Consider the following 14176-nt stretch of genomic DNA (forward strand, 5'->3'; position numbering starts at 1 on the left):
TGAGAGAGGCACAGAGAAGTTAACCTGCCTGAAGCTCTCAGACTAATAAGTGGTGAAGCCAGGATTTGAACCCAGGCAGTCAGACTCTAGAGCTCTAGGAACCATTAGGTTTTGTTTGGTTATTGTTTTTCCTCAGTCTGGCTTTGCTGTGCTCGAGAATATGCTCTGTTTATTTCAGAATATAAAAGGATCGTTGTTCTCATGATAGTAACTTCCTAGATGTGACATTCCAGTTTTGATTTTTTAATTGATTTTGATTATATTGTCATATATTTCAGAGTTCATTTTATAAAACAAATATTCATATAATGGGAGTTTTTACTATGTTAGGACAAATGCCTCAATTTTTCACCTCACCTGATGTATAAGCTTGAAGCATGGTGTATCCTATATAGTTCTCCTTTTAGCACTTCACTGTTTGTCAGATATATTTGAAATTATAGTCTTAGACTAATCTAGGGATGAAAAAATCTACTGGTCTAGAGACGTAAAGGATTTCAGCTAAACTGTATTGTTAGTAGCAATAACAATTGGGTCCTACTTGTTAGAGAAAAGTAGTACGAAGTAAGGAGCAGAAAATTTCATTTTTGATAATCCTAACTTCATATTCTTGAAACAGAGCCTACATACTGTTTGCCAAAGCAGCTGACATGGGAAATTTGAAAGCTATGGAGAAAATGGCTGATGCTTTGCTATTTGGAAATGTTGGCACGCAAAACATAACAGCAGCTATCCAATTATATGAGTCCTTGGCTAAAGAAGGATCCTATAAAGCCCAAAACGTGAGTTTAAAAGAAAATTAAACCTTAAATAGCTACATCCTGAAATAACTATAGACAAATAACATGTGAAAGGGGTTGGGCAATAATATTTCCACTCTTCCGAGTGAACCCAGACCTAGGCAAGTCACTGCAGTGCACTGAAATAGTGGTGTCAGGGCAGGGACGCAGCAAGGCCCCTGGGCAAATTCTTTTGGTTACATGGGTGACTTTCAGGAATGGAACGGAACTGCTCTCTAATCCACCTTCCCATCTTCCAAGCCCGTGTGTGTGTTTTGAAATAATTTGAGAACTCTGAACCCCTAACATAGTTAAATTTTATGTAAAATATATTTACCTATAAAAAGAAAAAGAGAACTAAATCTATTACCTTAGGATGATGTTTGCCTGGTTTTTACATTTCCAGTATTTTGTGAACTAAATATATTTTCTTTCTATTTTAATAAATTTATTTCATTTTATTCCAAGAATAATGTAAGCATTTCACAGAAAATCTGGAAAACAGAAAAAAAAAGCCCTTCACAAGCCAACCGTCCTAACTCAGCTACTGTTAGGACTGCTTTGTATTTTTGCTTGGCTTCTTCCCCTCTGCCTTCTTCTTTTTACATCATTCTAATCACAATGCAAATACCTATATCATTTTGTTTCTGGCTGCTTTCACTTAATGCTATGGCAAAAGCACGTTTTCATGTTGCTAGTCTTTTTAATGAAAACATTTCTTTCTGATTACAAAAGAAATTCATTCTCTTTCCAAAAAAAAAAACCTTGAGAATTCAGAAAGAATGAAGAAGAAAGTGAAAAGCTTTCCTCCCTGAGATCATTTTCATTACCCTCCAGTAAAGTGCAGAAGTCAGGCTTCAGAGTCAGAAAGACTTAAGGTAGAATCCAGTCAGCCACTAGCTTATTGGATAGCTACTTAACAAAACTCTTTCCCCTTCTTCTGCTTGAGAATTTGACCTTTGGTTCACTCTCTAGTTCGGTTTTTCCAGTAATTCGATAGGAGTAAAATGTTAACCATGTTTCCAGGTAGCGTTGCTTATGATTGAAATGACCTCTGACTGGCAAACTTCCTTCGGACTGGGAGAAGCTATAATGAACTGTAAATATCTGATGGTGGTAGTGATTCTTATGGGAACCCTGGACACTATACATACGGAGTTGTTATATGGAGAATGCTATGTTAGGGTGGCTCCTGCACCCACCCAGTGTAACTCTCATCTCCCTGAGTCTGATCCATTATCTGGGGAACCAAAGATGATGGCTGCTGGGAGACCGTGTGAACTGCTGCAAGGACTCCCAGAGAAAGGAAGGTCTGATGCTGCCCTTCTTGGAAACTAGGGTTCCTGTGCCATATCCACCTGAATAGACTGGTGGCAAATGTAGCCTATGGGAGTCCTCTGGGTCTGTATGTTAAGTTGGACCAGAAGACCCATGAGGGATGGGGAAAGCTCTCTAATTTTCATCTGTAGAGTTAGGATAATGATAAAACACTGAGTACGGTGTCTGTCTGATTCACTGTTGTATCTCTAACATTTAGCACAGTGCCTTGGACAAGAAACACAAGTTGAATGCTGAATCAATTAGTGATACATGAATTGAGAGAGTTATTGTGAGGATTAAAATAATGTGTGAAGGCACTTAATTCCATACTTGGAAATTTATAATCATTCATTGTAAAGAAAGGATATAAATATTATTATTACTCTCACTATTATTATTCTAGAATTTTTCCTATAAATTTCTTTTTATGAAAATGAGATCATACTTTAATTGCTGTTTCCTAATCTGCTCTTTATTTACTTAACAATATATCATAGACATCTTTCCATGTAAATATATACAGATGAACATCACCATTTCAAATATCCGTATAATTTTAATTAATTCAAATTGTTGAATACAATTTTACTCCAGGGAATTTTTTGCAATTAAATATAAAATAATTATATTTACAAAGCAGTAAACGGATTATAAATGTTATAACAGAGTTGTTAAGCCTTCATTCCCTGTATTTGGTTAATCAAAATGATAAAGTTCTAAGACAGACCAAATGTTACCATCATGTCCACCACTAAAAACGATATCACTTAATTCCTTTCCAAGCTAGTGAACATGAACTTTATTTCTCAGTGGGTAAGTTAATTGATTAAGTCAACAATTGTTTCTTGGACACTTACTATGTGCCAAACATAATCTGGTTGATGGGAAGAAATAGATTAATAGGTCAAAGTCCTTATGGGTTAATCTGAAATATAAAAAAATAACTGCAGGACAATTTAGATTGACTACAGTTAAGACATGTGCTTTAGGTACAGAAAAGGGTCTGACTGGTTCTGCTTGGGGCAGGTAAGGAAAGCTTCAAGGAAGAAGTGACATTTGTACCCAGTCTAGAATATTGGATATGGGCAATATAAAAGATTTATTTGTTTGTATTTAAATAAAGTATTTGATAGAAGGACAAAATACTACTCCCAGAAAAGAAATTCCAAATCAACACAAACGGTACACAAAACACATGTTTAGAGCTGAAGTCAGCGTTTCACTCCACATACTCTAGTTAGTGTGATTCTACTTCTTGGCCACAGACCACTCTCCAGTCCTGGTTAACTGACTGTCAATTGCTCACCATTAGTTTTAAGGAGAATCAGGAAGGAGAATGTAATTGGCTTCGTGCTAACCCAATGCCAGGGAAAGCAAATGTAAATGTATGACCATTGGCCATGTGTTATCATAGCCATCTTTGCGGAGAAGAGCAGGCATTGTTGGGAGAGTGTTCTAAGAAATGTACAGTTGCAGGCTTCAGGGTGGCATGGTGTGGTAGAGCAGGAGTTCTGGAATCAGAAAGTGGATAGTATGTGAATCCAGATTCTACAGCCTAATGAACTTCCATCTTTTGTTCATTCTTTCAGTATCTCTGAAGAAGTTACTTCTCTAAACCTCAGGTTTCCCAAACCTGCAAAGGGGATTGATAATAAGGTCCACACTATTTCACAAGAAAACCAAATAACATCTGTAAGATCCCTTAGCTAGTGTTGAAGAACACTAACGAATAATGTTGTGTGACAATCTTAGTCCCAATGGCTTTGTCTTTTGAGTCAGTCACTCCTGACTTTACATCTTAGCTCCAACACTGGCATTTGTGACCTGCCCTCTCTGAGTCTCAATTTCTTCATCTGTAAAATCTGTAAAATATCTGTCTAGTATATGTGTTTGTTTGGTCTCAGGAGGACAAGAAGACAGAATGTGGGTGAGGACAAACTTATCACCCAAAAGATTGACATTGACCTGATATGCAAAATTCAGCCACGTTGTTTGTTGAAATGCTGGTTGGGAAAAAAGTCTCTGCCCCAAGCTCCTCTTACGCCCTTCCTGAAATTCTGGACACTTTTATTCTTCACTCAGACTCCTTCTAGTCCCCTGAACTCCTCATGATCTAGCAATCTAAGTGTTAAAATCTGGGCAAACAGGGAGCCTACAGGACTCTGCTTCAGTGCTACAGCTGGATTCTATTCTGACAAATGCTGAACTTTACTCTGAAATTTTGACTATCATCCCTGACACCACTATAGGAAATCTATTTCTAATAGCAAGTCCTCTTGCAGTTGGCTTATCTGCTTGTACAAAAAAACAACTAAAGAAGTTTTGTGCTACAAACAATGCTCAGTGTGACTGCTGGTTGCTAGAACCAGGCTAGCCACATGCCATAGTGATCACAGCTCTCTAATAGGCATAGCCAGGTCACCACCTTTCTTCTCAGGCTGTTTGAGCCAGCCTGCTACAGGAACCCTGCCTGAACTGGTAGGAAATGTTGCTGGGATCTGTGGGGACAATGTAGCAACAGTAACGTGGCTAAAGAAGCTGGAAATACAGTTTACTGAGAATGAGAGGGCTAGAGATAGAGAGTAAGAGAGAATGAAGAGGATGAAGACACCTATATCTGGGGAAAAAAGGGAAGAACAATCAGAAACACTGAAGTGTAACAGATGGGAGAAGCCTGGAGTGCCAGAGGTCTAGTAGAGACCTGAATTAACAAAGAAAACAAAAAAGATATGAATCCGTATTATATGAATCCGGCATCGAGTGGGTGGAGGAAGAAACGCAGTTTCAGGCTATTTATAAAAGGAAGCCGGATGGAGGAAAAGGGGCAGTAATTATTGCTTTTCATGTACCTTGAATGGCTCATCTTGCAAAAATCCAAATAAATTAAAGAAAATGCCAACAAGGGTAACAAAAGCAGTTAAAGTTATGAACAGAGTCCATTGAATTGATTTTCAAAGAATCGGTACCTTCCAAATAAGAACTATTAATTAATAGAGTAGTCTTCACGAAAATAGTGGAAATTAAGGATATAGCAAACAAAAAAGTGTCATATAAGTCCTATAAGATACTGTGCTATGCCAGCTATACTATACCAGGAGGTAGACACATTATGTACTTTTTATTTCTCCGATTCTCATTTAGGAAGCAAAAATTCAGAATTAAAAAGATCACTCTTTTCTTGATATCAGTGAACTGTTTTAATAAGAAATTTGTCTAATTTGCCAAACAAGAAGGTAGAGTTAAACCTCATTTGCTTTAAGAATCAAAATAAAGATCATCCACGTTCTATCACCTTAAAACTTAACTTAATTATAGTAATCTCTAAGTGGTGGTTATTTGTAGCTATTTCCTTTCTTAAAACACTTTCTTGGGGTTTCTTTTCCTGTAAATTTTCTATTCATGGTAGATATCAGAAAAAAATTATTTAGCTTAGATGTATGTACTTCCTTGTTTATACAGTTCAAAATAGTTTTACTATGAGTTATAGGAAAATCCATTCTATTATGTAAAAATAACTATAATTGATACATAAAGGAGAAGGATATGAGTTACCGCATGTTTTAACATGCTTTGTGATTTAGAGTAATTCTGTCTCAATGGAAAGATTCCACATATTCTTCATTTATTTCAGATGTGAATTATAGAAGTGTTTCACAGAGGCACTGTAGTTATTAGCACTGTGCTACTACTGAAAAAAAATCATTTTTAGTATCAACCAAATAATCTCTTTGATAATTCTAGAATTACTCGGGTAGAGCATTTCTTCTCAATATTAATGTTCTTTTTGTATTAAGGGTGCAGACAAGACCTGAGTTGTTCATTAGGTTTGATCCACATTTTTGTTTGGCATGCAATCTGAGTTGAAAGTAATGATCTCAGATGCTTTCAAGCTTTGCACAATATTAAAAGAAAACTGATTAATCTTTTTTCTCTTTTAATAATAATTTCTTGAATAAAAAGTAAAAGGAGGAGGGGGCTGGCCCCGTGGCCGAGTGGTTAAGTTCTCGTGCTCCGCTGCAGGTGGCCCAGTGTTTCGTTTGTTCGAATCCTGGGCGCGGACATGGCACTGCTCATCAAGCCACGCTGAGGCAGCGTCCCACATGCCACAACTAGAAGGACCCACAACGAAGAATATACAACTATGTACTGGGGGGCTTTGGGGAGAAAAAGGAAAAAATAAAATCTTTAAAAAAAAAAAGTAAAAGGAGGAATATTTAATTTTAATTTGTTTTTATGGAACCTGAATAATTTGCTTTGAAATATAATAAAATATCCTCTACACTTAACTCTTTCCATTCAAATCCCAGCTACCTTAACAGTTCCTTGAAAACCACGGTACAACGATTCCATTCAGAATCAAGTCTTAGATACAATCGAATTTGCAGAGCTTGACCTTTAAAAACCACTGAAAGTGTCATTGATGTCATCACTATTATGTAGCTTCTCTTTTGACAAGCAGCATTATTTTTTCTGGATTAAGATTTAATCATTATATAATCCATTTCATTTCATCTCAGCCTTATCTCAGAAAAAGACCAAATACCAAAAACCGATTATTGTAAAGTTAAGTGACAATGCCCAGGTGTAAAGGAATAAGATAGCACTGACTATAATCAGCACATTTACTATGCAGCAGCTCGTAACATCTTTTGTCTTCCTCTAGTGCCTGCCATGCTTTCAGCAGTGTGAAAAAATAAAACGAAGGTTGAGCCTTCCAGAGAATTAATTCAAAATCATCCATTGTTATTTTTCTGCTAAAGAGAGAGGAAGCGTGCTCTTTGGGTTGCTTATTTGAAGCTGGTAAAATCATGGTTTTAGTCTTTACCTTCTAGAATGAGCATTATACAGAGGAAAGCTCCCCTCCTCTGTCACAGGATGAAAATTTAACTCCCACACAATCCACTTCCCAACTTCACGAACCTCACAAATTTCTCCAGGAGGAACAGGGCAAAAGGGGAGTAAGCTCTGCACAAAAGGTGGAAGCATCTTAAAATACAAACCCAACTGAATAGAACAGTATCTTCATTTTCTCATATTAAGGTCAGTGTATTTGTTCACTGTCAAAGTTTCCACATAAATAAACAAGATTCTAAATTGAGCAGAATCAAAAATTGCCAAGAGCAGCAAGAAAAATAAAAATCTAATATTGACTATATATATCCTTAAAAGGAGCCAATTTAGCCATTTTAAATATAAACTACAAGGGTTAGAGGAGTGCAAGGATTACAGACGTCTTCCATTTGTAAAAACAGCATTTGTGGTCAATTTACTAAAAAGGAAAGCTTTGAGACTGAAGAAGAATAAGCAGAATCATAGATTTTTTTTCAGTTTATCAATTAAGTAAATTATACAAATTATGCTCATAACCCACATGTTAGAGCTATCATGCTTTTGAGAACTGAACTCTGCAGTCAATTCTCTAGTTTAAGAAGTAACACAGTTCTTTTTCCTTGAAAGTGTAATAAAAAAGTTAAGAACTAATTCCTTTTCAGCTTTGATTGAATTATCACACCTCGATGTATCTTGATTTTAGGGAGATATTTGACAAAGTTGAAAGAAATTCTCATGAACTAGATGAAAAAATAATAATGTGGGCTTTGATAACAGTAGATAAAGAACATAGACTAATGGATTGATGCCAAGGTGAAAGCGAGTGTCTGCCAATCTGCTCGTAACTCTGTGCTCTTCAAATACTTCATCAACTATTAAGCTGAATGGCTAAGACCAGATTATTTTTAATGTGAAGCATGGAGGAAAAGGCGTGTTATCAATGATATACGTAAAAGTGTAGAATGAACCTCTAAAAAAGGGGTCAGGAAGGATAAAGCCCCAAATGAGTAGACTGGAAAATGTTAGAAACACCTCAACAGACTGTTACAATTATGTTCTGACAAAAAATAGTGTTATGACTCTATTGAGAAGAGGAGGAAGGAGAAAAAGTGAGAAAGTGATGGAGATGACCTAAATCATCATCTATCATACAGCAAATCTGCAGATAGTGTGTGAAATATATAAATTAAGTAACAAGTAGTAGCAACTTGTCAGGAGTCATGATGGTGGTAATTATCAAAAGGAAACAGCTACAATAATTAAAAATGTTTGTCTATGAAGAGAACAGAGAGTGGCCTGGAAAGGAGGAGGGTATTGATGTTTATATTATAAGCCCTCCAAAGCATTAGAATTTTAATTTTTTATACATATGCATCTATTAGTTTGATAAAAAATACATAAAAAGTTACATTTTGATATTAACTCTCCTCCCAAAAAGGAATTATATTTAAAGTAAAAACCAAAACTCCTCTCCCACTATAAAGGAACCAGCATCTTTGGAAAATGTCAAATTCTGGGTGTGGAACAAGAAATGTACAAGATAATCTTGAGGCATCTTATCATACCTGATAGTAAGGAAGCTGTCAGAAAATACTAGGATTATGACCAAAGGACTGATCCAACTCAAATAAGCTCTTACTGACTGATGATGGAACAACTGAGCACCAAAATGAATGATGATCACAATAAACTGAAATACCTCAAAAATAATTAAATGCATTAGTTCATAATGATATTTAGAAACAGCACTCATTAATCACCTTGGGGGATGTTAGAGAACCAATCCTCATAATTTTGAGAACTGATAAAGGGAAAGACTCAAGATTTATCTTGACTCTTCTATGAAAACTATATCTCAGAGTATAGCAGATGAAGGAAAGTTTTTCTTTATAAAATTATTCTGGCTAATACATGAAGAAGGAAGGATAGAATTAGAACGACATCTTTTTGCCACCCCTAAAGAATCAATGGACCAAGGCAATGGTCATCAGTGGCACCTAATATCATAAAGCAGAGACAAGAAATTATGTACCTCCTGATGGAAATACATCGCACTTCCTATGAGCTAGTCTTGCCAAACAAATTACACTTTCGTTTGATCAAGCTTCTAGGTCTAACCACCAATTTACAGAAAATACAGTGTAATAATCAGCAAAATCCAGACTAAGTGTAACCCTGCAAGATAAATGACCTGTTTTTTCCAACAACAAAAATACAAGGAGAAAAGAGATGGATAAGAAACTTATAGATCAAAAAAGACTTAAGAGACATGCCACCCAATTGCATTTAATTGACCATATTTGGATCCCAGTTCAAATAAACTAAAAAATAATAATAATAAATGTAAAAAGTAAAAAGAAAATTTATAAGCCAATTGCACAGGTATAGATACTGACTGATGATATTAACAAATTACTGTTAGTGTTTTTAGGTGGATAATGGTATTATGGTTATGTTTTCTAAAGGCCTTTTTATTTTAGAGGTACAGATTGAACTATTTACAGATGAAATATGTATTGTCTAAGATTTGCTTCAAAATAAACTGGATGGCTGGTGAAAATGGGTATGGATATAAAGAAGCAAGATTGGCCAAGTTGATAACAGATAATGAAATTGGGTGATGGATACCAAGGCGTTTGTTATACTACTCTATTTACTTTTATATGTTTGAAATACTCTATAATAAAAAAAAATTAGATGGAATAGGGGTTAGACCTGCAGATTAATAACTAAGAAGAAGTGGGATGTCCCTACACTATTCTGGCTTTTGTCAAACATTGTGACAATTTCTTTTCTAAAAATGGCCACAACAGTATCTCTAGTCTCACTTGCTATGTCAGCACTTTAACCAACATTATCAAAAAGTGGAGTCTATTTCCCCTCCCCTTGTACTAGGTGGTTCCCTTGACTACTTCACACAATAGAATCGGTGGAAGTAATGCTACATCACTTCCAAAGTTAAGCCTTAAAAAGGACACAGCTCTACCTAGCTCTGTCTCTCAGGATGCTCACTCTTGGAACCCAGCCACCATGCTATGAGGAAGCCCATACAGCAGGAGAGGCCACATGTAGGTGTTGTGGCCATTAGCCTCAGCTAAGACCTCAACCAACAGCTAGCATCAACTGCCAGACATGTGAACGAACAAACCTTCAGATGATTTCAGCCTCCAGCCTTTGAGTCTTCCAACTTGGGCCCCCATCTAGTGGATCAGAGGCAAGCCATCCCCACTCTATTCTGTCCAAAGTCCTCACCCACAGAACCCTTAGCATAATAAATGGTTGGCTTATGTCATTAAGTTTTGGGGTAATTCATTACCCAGCTATAGTAACTGGAATAAGAATCCTTATATTCAGAATTAAAAGGGAAGAAAGCACTTTTCTCAGAAGCACCCGAAGCAAAGTGAAGCAAACATCTGTTTGCAGTGAGTTCAAATCTCTTGGCCCAATCCAACTCCACCCTGGGTACTGAGAGAACTTATAAACGATGTCACCACCAACTTGTCAGTGATTTAGAGTGACTTTTAAAAAGAGCAGGCAAGGAGCCACAAGGCCTGGAGGCTGTCAAATTCTGAAAATCACACAAAGTGCTAATGAGTTGAATGGATAAGATTCCCACCATATTTTCCAAAAGTTTATGAATATCCCATAAAATAAAGAAGTACTATTTGTCAAGGAACAGGGGTTCACTAAGAACAATTTGTATTAAGCAAGCTCTATTTTACAGGGTCGCTAGACTAAGACATCTGAAAAATGTGGTAGAGATGATAATCCTATATTTTATCTATATAACACCATCAACCAAAAGTTACGTGCTCTTTAAGTGTAAGTTATACAATTGTATTATTAAAATGCTATCAATTAAAGCATAAGCCAATACTTTCTTATTACTTAGAATTTTTATTTTGTTGTTATTAGAAGTGCTGTTTTAGACATAGATTTTTATCATATGTCAGTCTTTGGTTACATAAAAAGGTAAATATAAGTTAAGTAAATTCAGGTGTTTCTAAAATTCTTCTCATTCAGAGTCCAACTGAATCAGTTTTCAACTTAGGACCCTTAGTTGATATCTGTCTTTGTCCAACATGGCATCATTCTCTATGCCATTAAGAACGTCAGTGGGGCCACATTTCTTAAGGGAATGCTCTGCAATTACCTCCAGGATTTTCTTCCAAACTATTGATGCATTCTGCAACTACTGACGCCGACACTTTCCTATTTGACTAAATTCTTACTTTTATTTTTTCCTTAATTGAACCGCATATTGCTTGAAGTTCAGTTTAAAGTCAGCGACAAGATTCTGACAATGTTTGATGTTGAACACCTTAGTCATAATGCTTCGAGATGCATAAATTGGACACAACAGCCTCTCACTGTTCATTAGTTTTTCATCTATTCCTAGGGATTTAGCAATTTCTCCTGCCTTCAGTTCTATGGCTTTACTTGTGACAGCCAATCCTTTCCCACATAATTTAGTAACAAAAATTAACAGTCTCATATACTTTGGGATATATTCCCTTTTTTAGAAACTTGTAACCACTTTGTTTTGACAAGGCCTTGACAGATATATGGCATCCATAATGTAGACCAGATTCAGAAAGCACGCAAGATGGTGAAAATCACGCAAGATGGTGAAAATCACCTAAAATATATCACACAAGAAAGGCAGAATCAGGAATCTTTGTAAAAGGGAACAAGTGAAGTACCAGATAGCTGACCTCAAGTGTCTGAAAGGCAGAGGGCGTTGCAAGAAGGAATTAATTTGCTGAGCACCAACCGACTATACAGTTTAAAGTTACTAAGTACTAAGGCAGCAACTACTCTACAGAGATTAATATAGGTTCCCTGTGTATCTATTAACTTAATGAACTTCCCATCAGCAGAGAGGTGCACTTGTATTGGTCAGGATTCTCTGAGTTTCAAGTATAGAAAATACAATCTGGGGCCAGCCCAGTGGGGCAGCGGTTAAGTGCACACACTCCACTTTGGCGGCCCAGGGTTTGCCGGTTTGGATCCCGGGTGTGGACATGGCACTGCTTGGCAAGCCATGCTGTGGTAGGCATCTCACATATAAAGTAGAGGAAGATGGGCACAGATGTTAGCTCAGGGCCAGTCTTCCTCAAAAAAATAAAAAAGAAAGAAAAGAAAATACAATCTAACTGGGTTAAGCAAAAGTGGAATGTAGCTATGAAGTCCAAGTTACAGCTGCCTTTAGATAATCTGGATCCAGAGGCTAGAATGAAGACATTAGGACATACTTTCTTGGTCTCTTCCCTTTGTTTTTGTCTATGATGACTTTATTTTGAGCAGGCTGACCCCATGCAGAGGCAAAGATGGCCACCAACAACCCTAGGTATACTTAGCCCTTATGTCTGGAAGTCTCTGTGAAAGAAGCCGGATTCTTTCCCAATGATTTCAGCAAAAGCACTGGGTTAGATCACAAGCCCACCCTGAATCAATCACTGCAGCCAGCAGGAGAATAATCTGATTAGTTGCACCTGTGTCATGTGACCTCCTAGATTCAGAAAGGGGTGAGGAGTTCTATTGGACCAAATGCACTACGATTGGAAGAAAGGTGGCTTCACAAAGAGAATCCACGTGGGCAAAAATGACTACATCTACATGCCAAATTAAGATTTAATTACTGAGGCCTGTGCAGGTCTCAACCTGTCTGTGGTTTGGGGTCGCTACCTGCCTCATAAAGCAAAGTAGAGGATTTGTCTTCTGAGAAGACAGCGTCGTCTTCTCTGAAAAATCCTCCTACGTAGTTGGCTTTGGCATCTTCCAGGAATAGGAGGGTAGGGATTGAAGCCTCATAGGTCTGGGTTTTCAGCTGAGGTAGAGAGAGGATGGCGGTTACAACCAGAAAGTCCAGAGTGGGGTGTAGTTACCTCCAGAACTCGTCACTGTCAACACAACCTGGGCTTCATGACAGTCATAGAAGTGGATTCATTAATATAAAATAATACAGTTTCAAAAAAAAAAGATTTAATATGGAAAAGTATCCTAAACAAAATTGAAAAATAAAAGATTTGAAAAAATATTTTCAAAAGATGATCATACAAAGAAAAATTTAAATTTATTGTAACAAATAGAAATGATACTACATCCTTTGACTAGAAGCAATAAAACTAAAAATTAATGACAAAAAGATAGCTTAAAATTTAGCTCCTTATAGAATTTTGAGTCTCTTAATTTTTAGCAAATAGCAAAGATAAAATAGAAACTGAAATTGCATTATTGAAAACTCAATGACAGGGGTTGGCTCCATGGCTGAGTGGTTAAAGTTCCATTCTCTCCACTTCTGCAGCCTGAGTTCGCAGGTTCAGATCCTGGGTGCAGACCTACTCCACTCATTGGCCACGCTGTGGAGGCATCCCACATACAAAATAGAGAAAGACTGGCACAGATGTTAGCTCAGGGCTAATCTTCCACAAGCAAAAAAAAGAGGAAGATTGGCAACAGATGTTAGCTAAGGGTGAATCTTCCTCACTGCCCCCCCCCCCAAAAAAAACAACTCAATGGCAATAATGACATTATATATCAAAAGTTATAGAATATGGCTAAAGCCAGATGCAGGGGAAAATATACAGCCGTAAATATTTTGATAAACAAGAAACTTAAGCATATATCTCAAAAAGCTAAAAGAAGAAGGAGCAAAATAAAAGTAGAAAAGGAGTATTTTAATAAGCTTTTCAGATAATTGTACATATTCTTTTTTGGTTGTACACCAAAACTCAACAAGTGATAACTTCTTAAATGTTAGTTGCAATGTGGAATCTGAAATCAATCAATGAACTTTTCCTACTCTTGTTACATTAAAATTGATTGACCTATCTTGAATTTTGAATAGAACTTTTTACCCATACATAACTTTATAACATCATGCATAAGTTGTTTAGAAAATATTGATTCACTGACTTATGCAAAGCTTCCAAATTTGACACATTTCATTATACGATATCAAAAAATCACATTTGTCAATATCATTGATCTCATCAAAAGTTTTTAAGTATTAGAATGTTAAGCTCATGGTTGTACATATAAGTTTTCCAAAATTCTAATTTTTGCTTAAAAGCTTGAATTTATCATTGGCAACAAATACTTTCATTTTCCTTGAGGTGACAGGCTTGCTTCCTTAATTTTCAAGAAAATGTCTGCCAATACAAATGAACATAGTCCGTCCTTTGATTCTTCAAGTAAAGACGGTATCCCGTGAAAAAAGTGGCTAGTTCAGCCTGCAACTGAAA

General features: G+C 36.5%; 1 protein-coding gene across 7 annotated transcripts in view; it reads left to right on the plus strand.

Annotated features, from left to right (window-relative positions):
* Positions 1–14176, plus strand: part of SEL1L2 (SEL1L2 adaptor subunit of SYVN1 ubiquitin ligase) — a 118203-nt gene that overhangs the window by 64271 nt on the left and 39756 nt on the right. For all 7 annotated transcript variants that reach the window (XR_011530948.1, XR_011530947.1, XM_070588793.1 and 4 more), the window contains one exon: positions 620–782. Coding sequence is in view for 5 of the 7 variants with exons in the window: in XM_070588793.1 (XP_070444894.1) it covers positions 620–782 (163 nt within the window). In the remaining 2 variants the exon portion in view is untranslated. The remainder of the gene's footprint in view (positions 1–619; positions 783–14176) is intronic.

This window comes from Equus przewalskii, chromosome 21 (genome assembly GCF_037783145.1).
Source record: "Equus przewalskii isolate Varuska chromosome 21, EquPr2, whole genome shotgun sequence".
Classification (NCBI taxonomy): domain Eukaryota; kingdom Metazoa; phylum Chordata; class Mammalia; order Perissodactyla; family Equidae; genus Equus; species Equus przewalskii.